The 23,681-nt window shown below is 39.2% G+C and overlaps 1 protein-coding gene across 2 annotated transcripts in view; it reads left to right on the top strand.

Moving 5' to 3' along the window:
• Positions 1 to 23,681, top strand: part of CUBN (cubilin) — a 142,717-nt gene that overhangs the window by 55,321 nt on the left and 63,715 nt on the right. For both annotated transcript variants that reach the window (XM_088057402.1, XM_005518766.3), the window contains exons 28-32: positions 1,567 to 1,726; positions 9,405 to 9,586; positions 15,955 to 16,129; positions 17,744 to 17,925; positions 23,100 to 23,256. In XM_088057402.1, the coding sequence (XP_087913528.1) occupies positions 1,567 to 1,726; positions 9,405 to 9,586; positions 15,955 to 16,129; positions 17,744 to 17,925; positions 23,100 to 23,256 (856 nt within the window). The remainder of the gene's footprint in view (positions 1 to 1,566; positions 1,727 to 9,404; positions 9,587 to 15,954; positions 16,130 to 17,743; positions 17,926 to 23,099; positions 23,257 to 23,681) is intronic.

Raw genomic sequence — 23,681 nt, 5'->3', positions numbered from 1 at the left:
TCATTCTCATACATGAGTCTGCCAGAAAATATGCATGAAAATTAGTACCTAGCATGGTAATCAATATTTGCTGACATGTCCTATTTCCACAGTATGAGTTATACAGTACTGAATGTAGCAGAATTCTTAGTGGAATCAAAGATATAGGAAAAGAGATTTGAATGGAGAGCAAAGATAAATAAACCTTTACTGTTTTTCTAGAGATCATAGCTTTTATTCTTTGCATGGAGACAACTTTACAGTAATGGCTTCAGAAGAGAGAAAAGTTTTTGTTGAGATTCTGAAAGGAACCATGCCAAAAATGCACAATGAGAATGTTCATACGTGGTTTCTGTGCCAGTAATTTGCTGGTTGTGTTAAGAAGATATGCTTTTTTTGAGACAGATCAGATGTACTGTCACAAAGTGGTAATGAAGGACAAGGGTTGCTGTTTTCCTAAACTTTAAGAATCATAGTAACCAAGATAGAAACAATAAAGCAAGTCCTAATCTGAAAATAACCAGCAATCTGATATTTTAAATCAAAGGCAATCTAGCTAAAATGTTTCATTTTTACTAGCTTTGCAAAAATTACATTCCTCACACCTGAAAAATTGCACTGGGGCATGGGTGAGAACACAGAAATATGTTCAGTGTGATACGCTGGATTTGAAAAAACTTGCAAAACTAGAATTTGAAAGACCATTTAAACCTGTCTGGAGACAACAGATATAAAGAAGTTAAAAAGCTCCAAGTATCTACTATCACCCCATCAAAATATGTATTGTTTTCATTTAATTGTGAGTATATGACTGCCTTCAGACATCATTTAAATATTTAAATACAGAAATATTTCCCTAGCATTTTGTTGTTTTGATTGTTTTGATTGTTTGGTTTATTTTGGATTTTTTTTTAAGAGTGGCAGTGTTTTAAGAGTGGGATGGAGGATTCCTCATCTGCATTTGGAGAACAAAAAGATTTTCAGGCTGGCTACATCTGACAACACACTGATTGTCAAAATACCAGTACATAGACTATGACAAGGAAATCAAATTTCAGAAGCATGGCTCAGTAAAATTTTCCTCCAAAGCAAGACTTTAGCATGAGATTTTGAAGCCATAAAAAGCCATGCATTAAATTTCCTGCACCTGAGTGCAGTCTTAAAAAGATGAAGATGTACACAGAGTTGTCACCAAGGGGTTTGGAGGCACTCAGCATGTTAGGTGCATGGGCAAATCAGATTGCTAACATCCTCTTTTTCTTTCTATTTCAGTTCATTGCCACTTGTCCTTTATCTTCCTCCCCAGCAACCCCCAATACACACCAAAACAGAAACAGCAAACCCTTCCTACTGCACACAGTGTGCAGCCAGGTTTAAAGACATATTGGCATTGTATTTACTCATCATTTTACCCAAATCTTTCCACACTCCCCAGGCTCATATTGCTGTGCAAGGGTGGCCAGTGGGAGAAGTCTCACTGCTATTTTTTTTAAATTTATTTTTTAATCCTGTACAAAACATTGGGGAGCTGCTTAATTGGGGAACTTCTTTTTACTCACTGGCATACTTTTTTTAATTTCATTTCAGCTCTATGATGGGCCTGATGCACAAGCCAGCCTTATAGGCACTTTCTGTGGACAGTCTCTTCCACTGGCAGGGAGCACTACAGGGACCAGCCTTCATGTGGAGTTTTACTCTGATGGACTGAATGCTAGAAGTGGGTTCCAGATGCTATGGCATGCTAACGGTAAGTTAGCCAGGTTTCCTCTGGGAAGGTAGGTTTTGTTCCCTGTATGTGTAATTTGGCTTATGCTACTCTACGCCATCTAAATAAAAATAACACATTACAGCTCCAAATCCATTGCATTTCTTCATAATTCTTCACTTACTTTCCCAGTGGATGTTTCTGCACGTGTCCACCACCAAAGATCAGCTGATCGGAGATTGAGAGCTATTAGTGAAATATGCTTTCATTTCCAGGAGTAGGTACAGGGATGAGGGGCGTGTCCAGAATTTCTGTACTGAACAGGAGATAGATGCTGTCATGGGTAACTGTGAGTGATTTGGCCTTTTTAATGAGAACATTCAGCCCTCATTTTTTCTCAGTTCTGTATACTTCTGTTTTCTGTGCAGGCTTCTCTATAGTTTAATTTAGTGGTACTTGTTTTCTTTAGTAGTGTCCACTTCCAGCTGCCCCCGCCCCATTTCTCTGCATGAAATAACATCGGTCAGGATGTGCTTTGAGTGTTTGTTCTCTTGTTCTTGCATGTCATGAAAACTGCCATAGTCCTTATTAAACAGGCAAGCCTGCATGCCAACTATAAACAAATCTGTTAATGATTGTACAACAGCAAATTGTGTTCACAAGTTTCTTCATAAGTGGGGCTACAAATGTAATATTTTTCATTCTACTTATTTAACAGCAATTGTGGACTGTAGCAAGGTTAAATCCTGTGCCATTGTACATCCCAAAGGGGTTCCAACCTTGGAAATAATTAAATCATCCCAGTTCCCCTGTCTGTCTTATCAGTCTGCAGCATCCAAGTTTGACAGCACTGTGAAGCAGCCGAAGTGGGCTGCAGAGGCCCCACTGTGGGTTGCTGAGGTGAAAGGCGTGCTGAACACGGTTTGAGTGGGAGTTCCTTGTGCCTACCGCAGACTGCTGGAGCTTGCAGGCTCCCAAAGGGCTCTGCCGGCTCTGCAGAGGCGCCCAGCGTTCAGCGGGGTGAATGAAGGAGCGTTTCTGGGTAAGGGAGGGACACACGGAGTGGGATGTGTAGCAGGAGCCAGCAGGGGAAGGACCGCAGCACAAAGGTACCTTCTTGTGCTTTGGGGTGACATCATTCTGGAGCTGCACAAAAGAAGAAAAAGCAGAGGCTTTTATGCACAGCCAGATGACATCAGTTCCATACAGTAGCCATGGTGCTGGGTTAACTTGCTTTTCTAAAGCTCTCAAAGCTTTCCAGAATCTGCCTGCATGGTAAACACTCTTGTGCTTTCCCTCCTTTCCCACCCCTCTGCAGTCCTTTGCTGCACTGACGTTTATTTCTGTGTTAGACAGCACTGCCCTTCTGTTAATTCCTGGACACTAAGCTCCACCCTAATGCTGCACAGGGCCAGACTAATGCAGGGCTGTGTCTAAGCAGCAGATCAGGATCTGTGGGGTCAGATAGGCCTGGCTCGTAGGGAATGTCATTGCTGGCTCAGAACGTCACAGCTGTGACTTCTGACAGCTTGTAATGTGAGTGCTGACCACAGTTGTCATCTTTTCGTTCATTCCAAAAATTTCCTTTTCTTTTTTTCCATTAGTGTCATGCACAAATACAGCTATTCCTCTTACTCTTGGTGGCTACTTTGGCTGGTTGCCCTAAAGTGCATAAATATGTCCCTGTGATTGGGGTACTATATTTACCTCTCCTTTCTAAAAATCTTTCAAGTTCATTAAAAATATTTACTAGAAAAAGTCTCCTTGTTTAGGGGAACTGAGCAGGAGATGCAGCCTTTGAGTTGGGTATTTCAGAGTGAAGCATTTGGGTCCCTTCTTCCCTGAGGGCAAATTCTTAGGGGAACCTACATCCAGATTTGGTAACATCTCACCTGACAAGAAAATAACAGAGCTACATATATTGCTGAGAGAAGAGCTTTTATTTCTGCTCAAGTGACAAATGTATGCTCTAGAGTTTAAGCTGCTGTGAACTATTCCTCAGGCTGTCAATGTGCTTGCTCCTTTACTGGCAGTTGTGAAGCCTCTATGAGATATATATCAAGGACATTCACATATTTTGATGGTAAAGAGAGCAGCACTTAAGTTTGCCATGTGCCTGATACAGTTTGCTTCAGACACTCTTCCCAGCAGGTTTTTACAGCTGTGAGACGGTCAAAAAAACACAAAAGCTTACCTCATTGACAGCTGATGTGAATAGCCCCTCCTGCCATAGATGAAACAAAACTGTTTTGATTTAAAACATTTGCATCTGATCTTTCCAGCTGCTGAGGAAACCCACTTTAAAAAGTGGTTTCTTTGAAAACCTAAAGGCTTTCACAAGGGTAGAATTAGTAACTGATCTTAGGAGAATGCTGTTATTTATGCTGAAAAGTGTCCTATGTAATTTTAACTTGGATAGAAAGGTCTAGTGCAGAGAAGTCAATTTAAAAATTATTGTGGTTCTGAAATAACACTGTTCTTCTAAGGAGGTTTCGTTGATGAGGATGGATTGAGAATTTATTTGGCTGAATTATTAATTTTTTTTCTGCAGCCAAGGCTTCAAAAGAATTACTTACCAGTGGAAAGCTTGAATCTGCAAGGTGCTTATTCTACTTTCACTTAGTTTTAGGAAGCTTAATATAGGCAAATATATATGGGACACATATTGGGCCTTTGAGAAACAACAAACTTGTGGTACCAGTCTGGATATTGCGAAGATGGAATGCCAGTCAAATTGCTTTCCCTAAAAAAAATAATTCAGGAGGCCAAGAAGGCAAAGGTCTCTCAGTGCAAAATTACACCAGTGACAACTGTCATATCTGAGAAGACACGTATTTCATAGACCTCTCACTTACCTTATTAAACAACGTGCATGTAGGGCCTCACTGGTTTATATATATGCCCGAATCTCATTGGAAGCTCACTCATTTGGCTGCTTGATTGTCAACAGACCTTTTAAATGTAATTGTCTCTTCTCACCATAGTCCAAATTTGCACCAGCTATTCTGCTTTCTGTTTCACATTGTCAGTATATGTGTCAGGTCAAATGTTAAATAGTCTGCTAGCTCTTCAGAGAAGCGCTGCAGAAACAGAGGTTAGACGAAGATGCAGAAGGCATTCACTGGAAACATTTGTCAGGCATCCATTAGGATTGCTGAACAGAGTATCACCCTGCAGGTCAGCAAGGGAGCTGAATCATAGCTCTATTGTTTATTTCTTGTGTAACCTTTGACAAATTGCCATTTTCTCAGTTTCCAAAAATGACTATTCCTTTTCAGTGTCTTTCTGTCACACTAAATCTAAGGATGAACAAGGTCTGATATTAACAAATCAGAAAGCAGAAAAAGCCTGAAACAGTATCTCACTTGAATTTTTACTCTCTTGCATAAACCCTTATCACGTAATTATATTACTTCCACTGGACAATATTCTATAACCAAACCTACCCAAGAGAGCAAAAGTTTTCAGAATCAAATCCAAATTATACTTTACACAATTATTATTGTAGTACAGGCAAATGTTTATAGTGCATGCTCCTTGCAGTTAGAGTCAGTTTACGTTTACTGAAATGTTTCACCATGAGTACCACAACTGGAAAACTCTGTATCCTTTCATTTCCCTAACTTTGATTTTGCAGGAACAGTGCCAGTTCTGTTTAAACTTTATGGATGGGGTTTTTCTAACATGGGGCTAAAACATACCTGTGAATAAATCTGAAAACCTAGCAAACAACAGAGTTTTCCACGGATTACAACATTTCTGTTCAGCTATAATTATTCATGAGTGTAAGGGTTCTACTTTGGTTAATGAACACCATCTGCTAACCAGACAGGCAGTAATATGGAAAGATCTGTAAATCGTCTATTGCACAATCTTCAATGAATACGTAGATTTTAGTCAGAGTAAAGCAAAACCACCAAATATATGTTTCCTAAGTTTTCTGTTTGTTTTCTGTTTTCCTAGCAACTAACACCAGAGTAGGTAGTAGTTTTCAGCATTTTTCAGGGGAATTCCAGAACCTTTACACTACAAAAAGAGTATCTCCCCTTTATTATTTTTTTCTCTGTTTAACTGCAAGGCTGAAATGTCTAAAATTACTGCAAGGAGGTTGGCACAAACTGGTCATATGCTGTATGTAGTTCAGCTGCAAGCAACTTTTCCACAGTGCAGCTGTCTGCGTTTCACAGCATACAGCAAGACCATGTGTTTGTGTGCTGAGAAAAACTTTTAAAGATGTTCTGCTTCTGCAGAATCTATTTTTATATTTATCTCTTTTTATTCATCCCTAAAGACCAAATTTTTTCACTTTGTTGCTACAAACAGCACAAATTCCATTTATTTTAATAGAATCAAGATTTTATTTGATGTTTGAAAACTAAAACAAACACTGGGAGAAGGTTTGTATTCATGCAATTAATTATTTGTGTAACTTTGTAATCAAAGTTTCATAAGCATTTAAAAACTTTCATTTTTGATTTTTCTCATTTTGGCATAATACAGCAAGCGAGTTTAGATTGGGAACAAATGTTTACTCTTAAGTATTTATGTAAATATTTTAAAAAAATAAACTATAATCTATATTTTCAGCAAAGCACAACAGAATTGACTCCTACCTCATCCTTATAAAAAACAGAGACATCATGCACAGGCTTCCTGGCAGTTGGCCAGGGAATTCAGAGATTGTGCTTCTGCTCTGATGTGGAGGTTTCTTGTGGCATATCAAAAAAATTCAGGTGTGAAGTTCACATATTTGCAAAGATCAGTGAGTTCTTTTTCCAGCTATTAGTCAGGGAATTCTTAGGCATAAATTCAAGTAATTCTGATCTTTTTGCCAGCAACTTACAAGAAATTAATCTCAGAGACCTAAACTTTACCTCCATTTTACTGGAGCACTTTAAAAGAGTCACTCCATTAAAAAATTTAAAAATAAAAAAAGCCTTTTCTGGGAACATTTCTAGTTGGAAATAAAGAAATGGGACACTAAAAACAGTTTGACCTTCTTACTCATGTGCTTCCAGAGACTGTTGATTGAGCTCAGAGGAAATATAAACCTCTCTGGAGAGGGCGTGTGAGTAATCTGAATGCTACCTGCAAGGGTTGCATGGAAGAAAGGTCTGTGCCTCAAAGAAGCACACACAAGCTTTCCACTCTTCTGAGCCGTTTCACATTTAAATAAAAAACGTCTTTTGTGGCTATCGGGAAACCCTTAGTAGGAGAAGCTGAGTCATAACTGCCTGTAAGCTTTAAAATGTTCCCAGCTTTCTTTGGGCTGAGATAAATAGCAATTGGCTTTGTTTTGCCTGCTGAAACTCTCCTGATCCCTGTTCCCACCCCCTCAAGAGCCGAGACATTAAGCCTGTTTCTTGAGAAATCTTTCTGTTTCCCAAGCTGGGAAAGCAGCTTTTTCCTCCTGAGGTCTGTCCTTAGTGGCTGTGTAATTCTGGCTGCTGAGGGGAAACAAAGTCTGCAAATTCCACTGTAAGGCTTCCCCGACACCTTTTTGCCTCCAATTGTAAAATCTCAACAACCTTTAGAGGAAAACCAGGCCATCTTCTAATGGCACTAGGAGAAAAAAGGGATGGTGGTTTACACTGAAGCTTTCTTCCTCTCCATCTCACTGATGAAATGTTCATGGATATTGAAGTTTCAGGGAGTTTAACATTTACCTGTGCTGACAGCCTCAGGGGAGGAAGTGTACCTTTTCTCCATAGGGATTGAAGGCAAGATTGGTTTAAAATACACTTAAAAACTTCTTTGGTTCCTAAATTGAGATGCCCAATGTAGCTTTGGGACTGCTCCACGTGCAGCAAGGTGGGGAAAAAGGAGAAGAACTAAGCCTGTCACAATTCACCTGAGAGTCAACTTCAGCTGTGTAAAGGTTTACCTGGATTAGTGGGAACTCTTGTTTAAAAGGTGTTTTTCTGGTCAATACTGTGTGATGGATTGAGAGAGATCAGTGTTACATAGCTGACATGGTCTCACATCTGTATTTAGGTATCTCCTTCTTTAGCTTTGCTCCCTTTCAGAACTGCTGCTTTTTCCCCTCATAGATTAGTGTTTTGCAGTCCTAGAAATCCTATAATCCACTATGAGGAAGTCAAAGTCAGGTTTTCTGCGTGAAGCTGAAAGACCCCATGGTAGAGATGATGGTAAATGCTTCTGGGATTTAGCAGCCACAAATTTGGCATGAAAGACATTAAGGAAAAAATTTTCACTTAATTGGAGATCTTGATCTACAGCTTCCTGAAAATATGGTGTAAAGCAGAGCAATGGCCTAATACACCTTGTTTAAATTGCAAATTATTCTTAGATTTAATAAAGATTAGATGAGTTTTACGCATTTGTGTGTGTGTTGAGCAGATCAAAAGGGCAGCTTATTTGGTTTATGTTATAAAATATCTCCTATAAATAGAGGCTCTGATACAGATGCTATTTATCACTTCTGACATACCACCATATTTGCCTCCAGGAATATAGAGCTCATGGTTTGTTAGGTGGTTTTATTAAGTATTTTGGGGCTTTGCAATGTGACAGAACCTTTCCTCTGGAGATGAAGCCAAAGAGATTGATGGAGAGTGAACATTACAAAGCTCGAGTGACCCTATAAATTCTGTATAAGCAAAAGATTAGTTCCTAATGAAACACTTGGGGGGCTTGTAATGTAAAGAACAAAACAAAAATGCTGCTGGAAGGCAGAGTGGCACACACAAAATCAGATCAAACACAGAATCCATTTTCTTTCTGCATGTGACACTAGCCACCCTACTGTCTTTTCTAAAGGTAAGGTTTCACTATGAGTGTAGCTGAGCTAAATCTGCCCTGATTCTAGGAGGGCTGCTGTGCCTTCCTACCCTGTTTATGCCTGAACTTGGGGACTGAGTCAGAAATAGCATCTTCCCAGGAATTCATTAAAGAGAGGCTAGTGCTACACTTAGCACGTCCCCATAAAGCAATGATAAAACTAGTCTCAGATGTTCAGCTGCTTTGTCCTGTTAAACCAGGGCCTGCATTTCATCCATTGTTTTGGTAATGTTTTTTTTTTTCAATTTAGCTCATAGTATGTAAGAACTTAGTAACCCCAGGGTCTGGGGTGTGCTGTTAGCACAATACTTTCTTATCTGAAAAGAAAATACATAACTTTTCAAACATGGCTTGTTTAAAAATTGCACTGTTACAATTGAATAAAAAAGAGAATGTTAAACCCACTAAGTGTCAGAAAGCTGGTTTATCCACTGTGATCTGGCAGCTTTTAATCATGCTCAGTAGGCTGAGGCAAATTGCATTGTCTTTAATTTTATGTTTTCTAAATCAGTAGGAAATGGCATTTTTGCAACAATAGAAAGACCTCCCTATGATAACTTAGCTTCTGCATTGTTTCAAGTCAGTAAGAGCTGAGAATGGATCTGATTTAGCTTCCTTGAACTGATAAAGTTAGAAGCAAATAAAAAATTTAATTTTTTTTTCCATGTCTCAGCAGTCAGAGCAGATGCTGAGGTTTGGTATAAAACATACCAAAACAGGAAGTGAAGTACTACCTGCACAGGCAGTGCAAACAGCTCCAGCATGCCATTCTCTTCCCAGATTCCCTGTGGCAGAGCAGACCTTCCAGCGCAGTGTACACATTAGTCAATGTAATGGGTGCTACTGTCTGTCCTTATCAGAGCTGTCAGTGAGTTTTTCCATACCTCCTCACTGACAGGCTGCTTTGCTTTGTTGTCAGGTTGTGGAGAAGAACTCTCTGGCCCTTCTGGTTCATTTCACAGCCCTGGATACCCCAGCAGATACCCAAGCAACAGGGAATGCATCTGGTACATCCACACAGCGCCTGGTAGCAGCATTCAACTCACCGTTCAGGAATTCGACATTGAGTATCACCCAAACTGCAGCTATGACGTTTTGGAGGTAAGAACATTAGTTTTACTCCTCTAAAATACACAAGTTATATTCATTTCTGTCTGGAACAGATAATCCCAAGGACTGCAGATGCAGAACAAACAGTTCTTCCACAATTCCCCATTTCTTCTGTGGCTAGAGTTATGTTCAACAGGTATTGTCACAGAAGACACAATGTTCTTATTATTTTTTGCTTTTATGTCTTTGGTGACTGTATACCTTAATCAATGGTTTTATGCACTGTATGCTTCCTAACAAGAGAAAAAACTGCTTTGAAAAATTTAGTCTTTAAACCCCACCTCGTACAAAGAACTGAGTGTTGGGTGCTGTACCATGAGACTGATTTCCTGATATAAAGGAAGATGATGGATCACTTACTAACTCAGGTGAGACCTTGTGTAGGGCCTTCCAAGGATGTGGGGAGATTTATAACCCTGAGTGATGAAAATTATGAAGAATCTTTGCACTCAGAAAAAAAAATAAAAAAAGAGGTAATATCCTAGTCACCTTGAGGTGGTGGAATAAGGGGAAAAGGGGCCTTTCCAAGGATGTTCTGACCCATAAGAGACCCATAAGACTGGATGACCCTGTTATATATAACATCTTTTCACTCGTGTTGGTTTGCAACCAGGTGACCAATCTCAGCTAACAAAGTTGAATAGACTTCCAGTACAGGAAGAAGGGATAGGAAATAATTTCAGGAAGAACTTTTTTAGAGTTATAGGCTTTCTTGATTGCTCTCAGAGACATTTGAGATCACTAATGGAGGTACACTTGTGACTTTTAGTCAATGTTAATACATGGGTGGCTTTTTAATGTTTTTGTAATGAATGCAAAAGATTGGTTAAGAGAACTTGTATAACTCTGCTGCAGCCTTTCTTCTCTTCTTCTCCTGGATGATGTAATAGAGCATACAGTTAGAAACTTTCTGTCCAGCACCCACTCCTATGCTCTGCTGCCCATTCCCACATTCTGACTTCTGTAGGATCTGGATGTAAGGAAGTTGTTCCATGAATTCTCCATCAGTAGCATTGGCAAGTATACCTGTATGTCACATTGCTGACTCCAGAGACTGTGAGTAGGTGATCTGTACTGGCTGGTTTGGGTATTGATGAAATCAGTTGTATTGCCTCTTCATTGTTCTTTGTGCCCAGAATTACCAGATAGAAGGTAATCTGCCTATAAACACCTGTTAAGCCTCTATTGCCCAGAGGAACCCATTAAACAGCCTCCAAAATGAAATTTGCTGTGGATGACCATTTCTTGTATAGCTTACAGACAATACCTACGTCTGCAGATGGTTGCTCAGGAGCTATTGTGATCCAGCAAGAGTACAGATGGCTGGCAACCATTTGTTTGAGAATTTTTTGACTGGGAAGGTATTTCGCCTAAAACAAATAGAGTGGGTTGCCAGACACCAACTGCTTAAAGACACTGTTTAACAGGACCCTGAAATCTGCTGCTCCGTATTCCTGAGCAAGCTATTCACCTTAGGTTTCAGGTTTCCTTTCTTTGCCATTTTCAGCTTAGTTGCTATATTTTGCTTCTTTCCAATCACACCGATTCATCTGCACAGATGCTCACCTTGCTGCTTGAACTGCCCTGCCTTCCTGCCCTCAGAATTGGCATGCTTCAAGTTACTTGTCTCCTGACCTTGGTTCATCCAGCTCCCAACACCTGTCTCTGATCTGCTGGCAGTTACCTAACAAAAATCAGCTTATGGGGAAAAACTGGTTCATGTTTTAGTGCATGATCAAAGGTCCTGACTACCAGCACAGAGCTTCCCCTGCCAAACTGCAGGCATGTGGTGGAGCTTTATATACTTTGCCACATACATATTTTCTTGCTTTTGTTATAAAATTTATTCATACCATGATTGACATAGTCTGAGCAGAACAAGTGATGACTTGGATTTAGTGGGGGAAAAAAAAGAACATGGCTAGCCATTTTCAGAAGCTGCTTTATCTTTCCTGGAGTTGTCTATCTATGTCCAAGCTGAAAGCCACACATACATTTAAGTCTGCAGAGTGTCACAAAAAAAAAAAAGTTACTGGTGCGCTTTTGATACTGTGTGTTTCAGTGATCACTAAGGTTCTAAAGGTCTTTCACTCACACTATGTTCCTGAAAGTATCCCAAGTATCTCTGAGGTTTGAAGTCTAATTTTTCTCATGGTTATTCTCCAGATTTCACATTTTCCTTATCTCTGAGTAGTAAGTTCTACTGCTTCCTGCTTTCTTTCACATCAAACAATTTTCCACTTTTAATAGGAAGTCAAAATCTGTACTAAGTAGCTCTGCACTCTGCTGTCCCTCCATGTCACATTCAGTCTTCTACCTGAAATAAGATGTCCTGTAATAAATATTCCCCAGCAATCACAAAACTTGCTCTCCTGGATGCATTTAGCATTTACTTAGGAACACCCTCATCCCTTTGACCTGGAAGTGAATTTAGGAAATTCTAAGAGATATTTTTCATTGCAACACCCTTGTTGTTAACTTCATTTTTATACTACAGTTTCTTGAATATTTCATGCTTGCACATTTGTCTGAAGCATACTTGTTCTTGTAAAAGGCAGTGTCTCCCTTCCTTTTCCTTTAATGATGTCTCTTAAACAAGCTGTCATTTCCATGTCAGTATCCCAGGACTGCAGTATGTTTCATCAAAATTGTGCAATAATAGTTACATTATTTTTTTTTTAATGTGAAATCCTTAGGTTATCCCCATGGCTCAAGTGTTTGATGCATTTTCCTTTAATCTTTCTCCCTGTTTCCTTTATAATACTGTTGCAGTCTGTCTTTTTTTCATTGCCATCAAATTCCATTTATTTTATAAACATCCAGAAGCAAATTTAAATTGTTCTTACATATATTTTCTATAAATGTTTCATGGAAATAGAAGACATTATTTTGGACACAATTAAAGAATTGAAATAATTTTTAAATGGCTTCTATTGAAAATACATTCATAGAGGAAAATTATCTGCTTTGAATAAGTTATGACACATGAACTATGACATCTTCTTCTTTAGCACAGAACAGATTTTTACAAACTCTAAATATATTCTGCCTCAGCAAGATGTAGCCCTAAGCTGAAAAGGAAGGAAGACTGGCAATCTATTTCACTTCCAAGTCAGATGCTCTGGTCTCCTTATTTAAATATAAAGAAACATCAGGTATTGCCACTGTTCTTAATTCTCTGTAAAAGCCAGACTCTTGCTTTTCTGGAAGTTATATTTGAGCTGGGATCAGTGTTATTCCCAGAAAATCTGTGTCATGAGGGTGACCAACTGCAAAAGAACAGCTTTCTATTGCTCATAACTTTGGAATGCTGACTGTTAACATTAAATGGAGCTAACAGGGCAGAAGCAAATGATAAGAGCAGATTAAAACCATGGGCTTTATGGCGGTGTCCTGCAGCCCTGCTATGCCATGCAATACTACTTTATCTTGGGATCAGGTACTCTGCAGACTAGATGTTTGTGTTTTTATTTTTTTTTCAGCTCAGACAGCCTATCACTTTATGAACCACACCCCTGAATTCATTCTTTCCGTCCATTCTCTTTTCCCTCTTTTTTTTCCTGTGGTAACTATTGGTTTTTCTTTTTGTGGCCAAATATAATATTTTATTGTTTTTTGTCATGGAGACACTCAAACTTGTTTTCGTTCCAGCCCTTATGAAAGAAGCTGATTAATTGAACTGGCCTAAAGGAGAAAAGAAAATACACTCATAACTATACGGAGTGTGCCTCCGACTGCTTTTTATGTTGAAACTGTGCAGAAGCTGTTGCTGATTAGTTAACAATGTAAAGGAGATCCACAAACTTCAGATTTCCAATTTCAGATTGCAGTATTTATGCCCCATACTCAGTTCTTTCCCAACAGGTCAATTCAAAGTGTTCAGCTTGGGCCAAGCTGGTTTCTGAGGTAATGCTGCAGAAATCAGCAGGGTTTATGTCAGAGCTGGGTTTGGTTCCCTTGCCCATGGTGTGCAGACAGCCCCAGGGATGATATGAGAGGCTGCTCCATGAGACTTATAAGATGCATATTAGAAACTCCTGCTGTTTCCTCTGCCACATAGCTTCCCTAGGCTGGTTTAGATAATTAAGAGCATGTGTTCCTGCTAGATCTCATGCTGTGGCTCTGACTCAGGGAATGTATCACAAACAGATTTTAAAATTCACATTTGAACAGACTTCTGACAAATGCAGCAGTCACTGGGCCTCACAAGCAGCCAAGCAGTAAGATTTTTCTGAAGAGACACTGAGCTTCCAGTGGACAAACAGGCTTCTTCCCCAGACTGTGACAGCTTCATTACAGATTCTGAATCTGAGCTGTGATTTCATCCATACTGACTTCTTTTGAATGCCTTGAGACGATCGAATGGACAGAGGAACCATTATCCATTCAAGTCATGCAGCCTCTGTGCAGAATGTAAAAAAGTGCTGTCTCTGTCAAAATAAAAATGTTTGAGCTATGAAGCCTCTGTTATCAGCCACCAAAGCAAAATACTCTATTTTGAACATCTAACAGACTATGATGTTTATAGAAAAATTAATTCCTTATTTCTTCTGGGGATGCAAGCCTCAATTCCTGAGGTTTCACATTAACCTGGAGTCACTGAATTTTTTTTCCAGTTAAAACCAAATTATTTCTCTTATATGTCTAACATCAGAGCAGTGTCAGACCCTCTAAGTTAGCGAGCACACAATTAATCAAATTATCTAACAATGCAGTACACTTAGCCCTGGATGTGGGGGGACTACCTCAGCTCTTTGTTAGACTTGCTCAGATATTTAGCTTGGACAGAACACAAACTAGTTCTGGGGTTTATTAAACAGAGCTTATTAAAATATTAAGTTTCCCTTCATCTTGAAGTGATCATAGGAAAAAGGAATATATATAAAGCTGTTTCTAACAGTACTGTCACTTTCTGAGAAAGATGCATAAACAGCTTCTTTTAACTTCTTTGATGTTTACCAAACTATTAATTTTTGGAGAGGACTTGAGGTACTACTGTTGGAAAATTCTGATGGGGATTTGTTGCCTTGTATTCCTATTCTCTGGGGGTTTTTTGTTTGTTTGTTTGGTTGGTTGGTTGTTGTTGTTGTTTTGGGTTGTTGGGGTTTTCTGTTGTTAGAACTTGCTGTTATCTAGTTTAGTTTTGGGATTTATACATAATATATGCTTATAGAATTAGAATCTTTCTATACTTGTTTAGTTACTGAAAGAGAGGAGCACATTCTTTATTTGGTGTATCTCTTTTATAGTTTTCACATCCAAGGTTACTGCCAAGCTGACTTTTGCAGCTGCAGTCCTACCAGGGACATACAGTGGAAGGTGGTAGACTGTTAGTATCGGGTGCCATTTCATTAGCATGCAGGAAGCCAAGAAAATCCAATCGTTGAGGGCTCTAGGCACCAAAATCACATGCCAATTGGAAATTGCACTGAGCATGTGTGTTTTCTTCAGCTTTGAGAGAGAAAAGTAGGGAGAAATGGGCTCCAAGACAAATGTAACTCCACCAGTTACAAATGGGCTCAAACTAAAATCCTACATCCCTTCTGGGAAGCAACAAACAGGGTTAACAAGGCTTCAGCACTGCCACCTAATTCACTTCACGTGGTTAAAAAATGCATTGTAAGTACATAATACTGCTGTGATGTTTAAGGGCGTGGTGGTTCTCTGGTTTATAACTGCCTGAGGCACACTCTTCTGAGTAGGAAATAATTACTCTTGAAAACCAAACCCCATCTTTTGTGGCAAATATGTATGCTATATATATCCTTGCTTCCAAATAATAATTAAAATGTTGTTTACTTGACTCAAATCCTGTATTTTGGATATTTATTCTGCCCTTGAAGTAAATAAAGTTGCAATGCTTTTTTTGTTTTATCAGAAGGAATTACAAAATCTGTTCCCAATTTAAAAATCATCTTTAACTATGCCTCTAAATATCAATGCTGCAAATCATCAGCACAGGTTCCTGCAAAAATAAGCAGTTTGTTTGCACAGGCATGAAAAAAAAAAACCAAAATAAATAAATCTGGGTGTGTATGCCAAGAGAAAAAAAGGTGCTAATTCTGGAGGGAAAGGGAAGAAGAATCTGGCCAAGGCCCCAAACAGAAAATTCTATTTAATACAAGGCTGTTCTCAAATAGTCTAGAATTCTAAACTTGTTTTGTACAGGTGGTTCAGATACCAAGTAAGTCTGCGGAGAAAATTACTCACTTAGCTGCTTTACATTTTAAAATGTTGAATAATTTTCAATACTTATAGATGGGGGGTGGTTTCCTCCTAAAAACTAAACAGTTCTCATGTACTCTGTCTGACAGATACTCTCTTTGGAAAACTTTGACCAATATTTTTTCCACTTCTAGGTCTTTGGTGGTCCAGATTTCCACTCTCCTAGGCTAGCCCAACTGTGTGTTTCAAGACCAGCACAGAACCCACTGCGAGTCTCCACCACTGGCAATTCAGCCATTGTCCGTTTTGAGACAGATGAAGCAGTGACAGGGAAAGGTTTTAATGTCTCCTGGCAAGAAAATCCAGGTGGTGAGTATATTGATTAATACCATGAGAAATTCAGGAAGTCTGAGAATCAAGGATCAACCATGCAAGCATTCAAAGTAGTCAAACAGCATAGGATTGAAGCTGCAAGAGAATTTGGGTGATACTGAATTTGGTAAAACTAAGAGATGCTGAAAAACACACAGAGTTAAAAATTTTCTATCTATCTGAAATCTAGGCCTATTTGTGTATTTTGTTTAGGTTTCTTCTCTTTATATGTAATGAAGATATTCCTGCAATCAGCAAAGGATTTTGCATGCTACCGCTATTTCCCGCCTATTTACCCATACAGAGTCCTTTATTCACTGAATGATGTTTTGGTTTTAAATGGTAAAGTGAAAAATAGCTGAGAACATGTCTTAACTTGAAGAACTCAGTGGACTAGACCCTCAAAATATTTGGAGTGATTAATAAACATCTGATCTCTGTAAGGTTCATCCACCCCCCAATGTGATTATTGATCTACCAGATTCATAGCCTTACTGATAATCAGTAAAAGAAGAGATGCTTAAAAGACTCAACCATGTCTCTACATGGAAGTTCTTATAAAAACTTTTCCAGCTATTGGAAAATAATTGCACTGAAAAGTGATGAGGGGGAAATTCTTGTAGTTTTGCTTAATTAAGCACACTGATTCGTTAATTTGTCAAGGTTTATACTTCTCCTCTCTCACAAGTTTTATGAGAAAGGCACAAGATTTTTTTCTTAAAAAAAGAAGTCTACAATAGCCCTTTGAATTAGCCCGTTCTGAGATCTGTTGGCTCATTTTTTCTACTTAGGCCCCCTGAAGTTTTCTTATCCCTTTACAATGTCTTGCCTACTGTACTCCAACCCTCTCTGGCCTCTAAATACCCACTCACCAGAATGCAATAACAGTATAGTTTCTTTATTTTCCCAGCAGGCTGCCTCCACCTACAGCAATCCTAATGCCTTTCTTTCTCCCTCCTCCATATCTTTTTAAGATATAAAAGTTAGTTTGTGTTAGTCCTGTTGAAATCACTGGTACTTTCCACACAGAATCCATCATTCCAGGCTATTTAGATATTCATGAGTACCAGATCTGTTCTGACCAGAAGTATCTGAGGGTGGAGTGCTCAGGAAGCTCTCAGCTCCATAGGCAGAGAAGTGAAAATGTGAGGTCTGCAATTGCTGCACTGCTCATGAGCAATGAGGAGCTCCCAGCTCTCAGTAAAGCAGTAATTTTCTTACCCTATACTCAGCTAGGCCTAGTGATGCTTTCTCAGTATGCCAGGTCTCTGGCATTCATATGAACAGTATTTTGGATTGCTTTTACAGTATCTAGGATAAAGGAATACCAGCACTAATGCTTCAGCTTTTACAACATCTACGACTAGCTTGGGGCTACATTACTCAGAACAGTGTTGTTGCATATTGAATTATAATGATAATGTTATACTTTCCTAAAAGGAATTTCCATTGATTTTTGCTGCACACTTCAACAGTTGTAGAAGTCATCTTACAAAAGCTTAATGTAGGAAATATAAAGAAGGAGGTGTTTTTAGTTTAAAAATAGACGTGGATTCTCACAAAGGATAAAAGAAAAGAGCTTGTGATTAAAACTGATTGTGTCTTTTTCAGGCTGTGGTGGTATTTTCCAAGCTACCAGTGGGGAAATCCATTCTCCAAACTATCCTCAACCTTATAATAACAACACAGATTGTTCCTGGGTTATCCAAGTTGACCACAGCCACAGAGTCCTATTGAGTTTCACGGATTTTGACATTGAAAATCACCATTCATGTAACTATGACAATGTTGAAGTAAGTAACAAAAGAAATTTCAAAAGCTTCCTTAATTAATCTGGTGAAATGCTTGCAAAATAACCTCATACATAGATGGCTGCTATGATGACATCCTTTCTCATTTATAGTGCAGTTTACCACAGCTTGCTCCAAGCCATAGGATGAACTGCTGGCATATAGCAGATTGCCCACACTGCTACAAACTCAGGAGAGAGGGAGTCTGCATCCAGAGGGAATTGTTGCTGGCTGATTTTCTTTATGTATGCACTGTTTATTCAGGTGCTCTGCAGCTGTCTAATTGCTACATTAGACCCACTGCTCTCTTTAAAGCTTCACAATGCTGCTGTTTCGTGAAGTTTTGTTGGTGTCACAGAAATCAAACTGCTGCTCAATCAGTGCACAACAACAACAACAAATGAGTCTCCTCTTGGCCTTTTGGGAGCAGGGATGTGAAATCCTGACCCTTGATGTCAGATTGCACTTCACTCAGTACAAAGGCATGTGTGATCAGTGCTAGTCAGATAAAGCACAGTGGCTGTAGCCCAAAATCCAGCTTTCCTCTCCTTGATAAACTGTCATTCACAAAGAACTCAATTTGGCAGGAGCTGAGACTCTTTTGAAAGCAGCATCAGTTTTAACAGCATTGCCTCGTAAAGCTTTTTTGTACTGAACTAGAAAAAAAATGGGAAATGTGTCCCCATTTTGCTGAGCAGAACTGAAGATTTCATTTGCCCACAAAGCATCTTTGTACAATGACTGTTTCTTCTTTTTTCTTTTTTTTCCTTCTGGTTATGAAGCATAAGGAAATATGGTTATGTCTTTTTATTTAAATCATCAACTACATCAGGGGACCTTTGAAGAGGAACTTTCAAATCTTCTGTGCTATGACACAGGAGTAGAAAGTCAAAGTGCCTGACAGAAACACAGGCCATCTGAGATGGTAGTATTTGTATTAATGCAAACAAACCATTTACAAATTAAGGGCTAAATTCTGAAAAGGCCTGATATACCAGTTTCTCTTCTAGATCTGATGCCAAGGGATGTTTTCATGTATCTTAACACTTTGTGGAGTACTCAGTTGCATGAGCTCCTTGTGGCTACAAGCACAAGTTTCCCATTACCTTTACAGACTGGATAGGACACTGAGTTTTGAACCATTGAAAAGAATCATTCCCTTAGTAGGCGGAGGAGGTGGCTGTGCCAGAGCTCTTTGTGTGAACAGAGTCTGCAGACCGTGTGCAGTGGCACCCTTGTCCTCCTAAGCTATAGGAGTATCTGTTCTTTGCTTCTGCTTTTTGGTTTTGTGGGGATGGTGAAGAAGGAAGTTGCCCATTAGCTCCAGCTGTGCAAACACAACTGGAGATTCAAATTTGATACAGACATCAATCACTGCCCACCAAGTAGAGTGTGGTTTGAAAATTGATTAGGGGGAATGCTGGTTTGAAGCCAAGAGATAGTAAAGGGGTCTGAGGCCTTGGTGTATGGGATAGAGTTTTTCAGTGCTCATGTAGGGGAACCAGCAGGGCAAGAAAGAATTAAATGAGGTTTCTTTCACTCCTGGTATGCCGATAATAGGAGAATCACTTGTTGCCAACACCTAGATGTGATTTGTGTTCACCTTGTTTCAAGACTTGCTATATGCCTCACATGTAGGAGAACAGAGTGAGGGGACATAATGGCTGGAAAATATAAGTAGATGTCTGACTATGAATGGTTTAGGAATTGCATTCCAAAAGCCATGTAAATGGAAAATACAGACAGCTAAGGAAGCAGGTGGGTTGTTTTTGTCTCCCTAATATAGGAACAACTACCATGTATGAGTAGCACAGAGGTTCCACCCTTTTCTGTTTCTTGAATTTTTGCTTAGCTGTATGGATTTTATTTACTCTGTGAGCTCTCTTGGGGCTTCCCTCCACCCTTGAGTGTACCAATGGTCTTTTCCTTAACCCTCCCCCTTCTAGATTCACTCATTTTTCCCTGCATTATGACTCAATATTTTATTTTTTTTTCAAACATTTCTACCATAAATTTCTTCCTATGTGGAACACATGAAAATGTATTTTTTTCCTCTAAGATTTTCCATTGCATGTGTGTTATGTAAGCAAAGTGGGAGGAGAGAAAATACTTGTGACTGCTACTTCTTGGCTGTGCTGCAACTCCATAAAGCCTGGTGCATTTTTTAGTTCTGCTCAATGATTTCAGATGTGAATCTGGGCAGAGATCTCAGTTCAGCCAAATGTATTCTGAGCCTGTGATGGTAAATCATGGGATAACTGCCCTGAGCTCCCTCTAGAGCCAATGGAGGGAGTGCAGAGAGCACGTTTTTCATTCGTTTAGCTTTCTAAATTTAGCTGAGTCCTCTTTCTGCACCTCAGTTTTCTTTCTTATTTGTTCTCAGAACAGATGACCATCACTTCATCTGATAAATGAGGGTGTATAGCCTTTCTCTAATCTCAGTTATATTATGTAGAAAGCAGAAGATCTTTGAGAAGAGTTTTTTGTTGTCATTATTACCATACTCGAGTAAATTTTTAATTCATCTCTGTGTACCAACTCCTGTGTACTTCTGTCAGGAGAGTGTGACTCTCCAAAATTTTGTTTATTTGGAGGAAAATGGAAGGAGGGGGAGAAATTGTGAATGCACCAGTTGCTGTGTTTTTGGACCATGTTTAACCAATAATGTATCTGATGCTATGCCAGGAGCTCAGGTCAGCAAGAGTTTCAAATATTTTGAGAATGGAGGAGGACATGGCTCAGAAGGCAGTGCTTGTAGCACAAGGTCCTGAAAAGGGGAATGAGAAATAGCTTATCCTGTCCAGTGAGTTTGATTAAGTAAATGTTATTTTTCTTTGCTCTTGCAGTATAACAAGTAAAACACAGGGATGTAGAAATGTAAGCTTCTGGGAGACAGAGAGGAGGTACAATTTCATTTATTCCAGGTGCTGGCAAGGAGGATCTTTCAAGAGAGAACAGTTAGAAATATGTGGAGTTTTTTTGGCTCAGAAGACAAAAATTGACATCTTTTTGTCACGTGTTTGTGCAAAATTCAGGACACATTTGAAGAAGGCAATGAGTCAGTTATGTTCACTGTGGAAAGGGAATTGCTGCTATGCACAATGCGACTGAAAACTTGACTTTTAAATAAACAGATGCATCGGTTTTCCTTAGTCATTCAGCCACAAAAATGCATTTCTGAGATGTTTTTAAAATAACTTTATGAAACTGCAGAGACTCAACTCTTTCCTGAGCTAATGTGTGAATATTGTGGTTTCTGATCTAATAGCAAGCCTGAAATCCTCCTGGTCCTATCCTCAGCTGGACAGAGGCATGCAGATCAAAGCCAGCATTTTACCAGGAGCAGTCAGGCCCTCTCTCTATGCCCTGTTGATGCAATGCTTCTTCTCAGTTCGAGCCTTCAGATAAAATCCTCTCTGTCTAGGAAAGACACTGCCTTAATTCCTGAGGGTTATTTTCCTCCCCCCATTCCATGGTTTGTGGTTTTTAACTCTAGGCAGTCTGATTTATGTACAGAATATATGTGCAGAGGAAGAATAAACAGTGCACACTGTGTATTAGAGGGCTGATTGTGGCAGGCTGCCAGGAGAGAAGAAAAGGTTGAATGGATGGATGTTTTTGGGTGTCTTTACCAGGTACTCATTTTAACAGGCGTTGCAGACTTAATATTCCATCACAAGATCCCACACAGCTAGCTAATGTTCACAGAATCTCAGGCAAATGTTTAATTCATGAGTACAGCATTGACTATGTAGGGTATGTCAGGGGATTAAGCAGGAGTTTTGTCCCTTGTTTCTCAGCTCTGGGGTTTATTTGAGACAAGTCATCTTTCTCTCAGCTGCTGGGTTTTTTTTGTTTTTTTTCACTAGTGTGTTCAAAGGCTTTGAATACTGGAGGCAGAAGCATTGCATTGTGTTACACAGTCTAGTTAAAAATTTCAAATTCATTGGTGCTGCTTTGCATGGACTTGCTAGAATGTGAGGCATTTTGAACTAAAGGAAGACATACTTAATAAAAAGTACATGTCTTCTAATCTGATGGCATTTGTATAGCTTTTATATAGCTTTTAGCATCTTGGCTTCATTTTTAGGTGCTCCTATACACATTTTAATCCATATTTTTCTCCATTGTATTAAATGATGTACATATGGCAGGGCAGGACGTTAATGCTGAAACAGGAACAGAGTTCAACTGCTGTTGCAGCCCAAAGGCTCTTCCTCTGTGGGTCATGCAGCTGTGCTGGGAGCTCCAGCGCTCCTTACTGCTGAAGGCAGGCACTTCTGAGACTGTCCCGTGGCTCCAAACAGAGCAGCAACAAATCACTTCTGCTGAGTGATAGGGAGGATTAATGGGAGACTGAGACTGTGGCCATTTTTCTCTCTCTGTACTTTGTCTTGTCAAAATTTTGATGTTGCTTAAGTTATGAACTCATTTGTTCTAACTTTTCTGCCCTTCTCTTCCTGATTGTGAAACAGGAAGGAAATAAAATTATCAGCTGTAGGGGGAATAAAAAGAGAAGGAAGCCATTTGTGGTAAAATTAAAAGTGAAGTTTTGTAAACCTATCTACTTTCTTCCTCCTTTTTTTTTTTGTTTTTTTTGGTTTTTTTTTGTTTTTTTACTTTTTTTTACCCTCTGCTCAAAGCACTTCATGTATATGTGTGTAATTCAGCATTCTAAACCTGTTATAAAGCATAGATATAGGCTCTGATCCTTGGTGCCAGATCTAAAAACTATAATCCTAGTGACTTTTTATCCAGAGCCATAGCTCTCATTGGTGTACCAGTTGCATGTCTGGGCCAGTTTGGGAATCTTTACTGAGACAAGATGTAGGGTTTAACTGAATGAAAGCTACACAGGAGCTCATGTTAGCCATTAACAGAAAACAACAAATATATGGGGACATATGGATTGTTAAAGGAGAGTTGCTTCAGTACCCAATACACATGAAAGAAGATGTTTATCTGGAGAATTTCTGTTACAAGGGTCACAGTGGCTTCAACCTGAAATATATGCATTGCTTGGAAATTGCCACATAAGAAATGTACAGTTTGTTTGCACTGCCCATAGCAGGACTATATCACAATCAAGTATATGAGATATAAGAGAGGGAATGAAATAAAAGTCTTCTCAATACTCCCATTGAAACCAAATACTTCATTTGATCTTTTCATAACAGGTGTTTGATGGTCCTAATAATGAAGCACCACTTCTTAGAAAACTCTGTGGAACACAGCATCCTCCTCCTATCACATCCTCCAAGAATCTGATGTACATCCGACTGCACTCCGATACAACCATCCAGCACAGGGGCTTCAGTGCTCACTTCACTGAGGGTAATTTCATCCTTAATGCATATTTATCTAATCACCACTTTGTATCAGATACAGTCTTTTAGCACAGCTGATAATGGAAAGTGTCAGTTCTGCCCGTGCAGCACACCAGTGTGTATCTTTACCTGGACATTTTTTTTCCAAATTATAGATGAAAGGCTTTAAAGTCTCAGGATAGATTCTTCAATTTGAAAAATTAAATCATACTTTTTATAGCAAGGCATCTAGCACACATCAGCTACCTTTTATTCTTCCTCCCTAGAGGGTTAGCTGTCCATAACTGTCCTGAGAAAAATGTGCAACTGGCAGTTTCCACAGACCTAGTGACAAAATAACATTTTATATGTCCATCCATGCGCATGAATCTGAAAAGCTATAAAAGAATTCTGTGTGGTGCTGTTGATGAAGTCCATGGATTCGGGCCTGCA

The sequence above is a fragment of the Pseudopodoces humilis genome, chromosome 1 (assembly GCF_049639895.1).
Source record: "Pseudopodoces humilis isolate 2021_Gansu_Grassland_sample_001 chromosome 1, ASM4963989v1, whole genome shotgun sequence".
NCBI lineage: Eukaryota > Metazoa > Chordata > Aves > Passeriformes > Paridae > Pseudopodoces > Pseudopodoces humilis.
The sequence above is the reverse complement of the archived record's forward strand: the minus strand, read 5'-3'. Positions and strand labels throughout refer to the sequence as shown.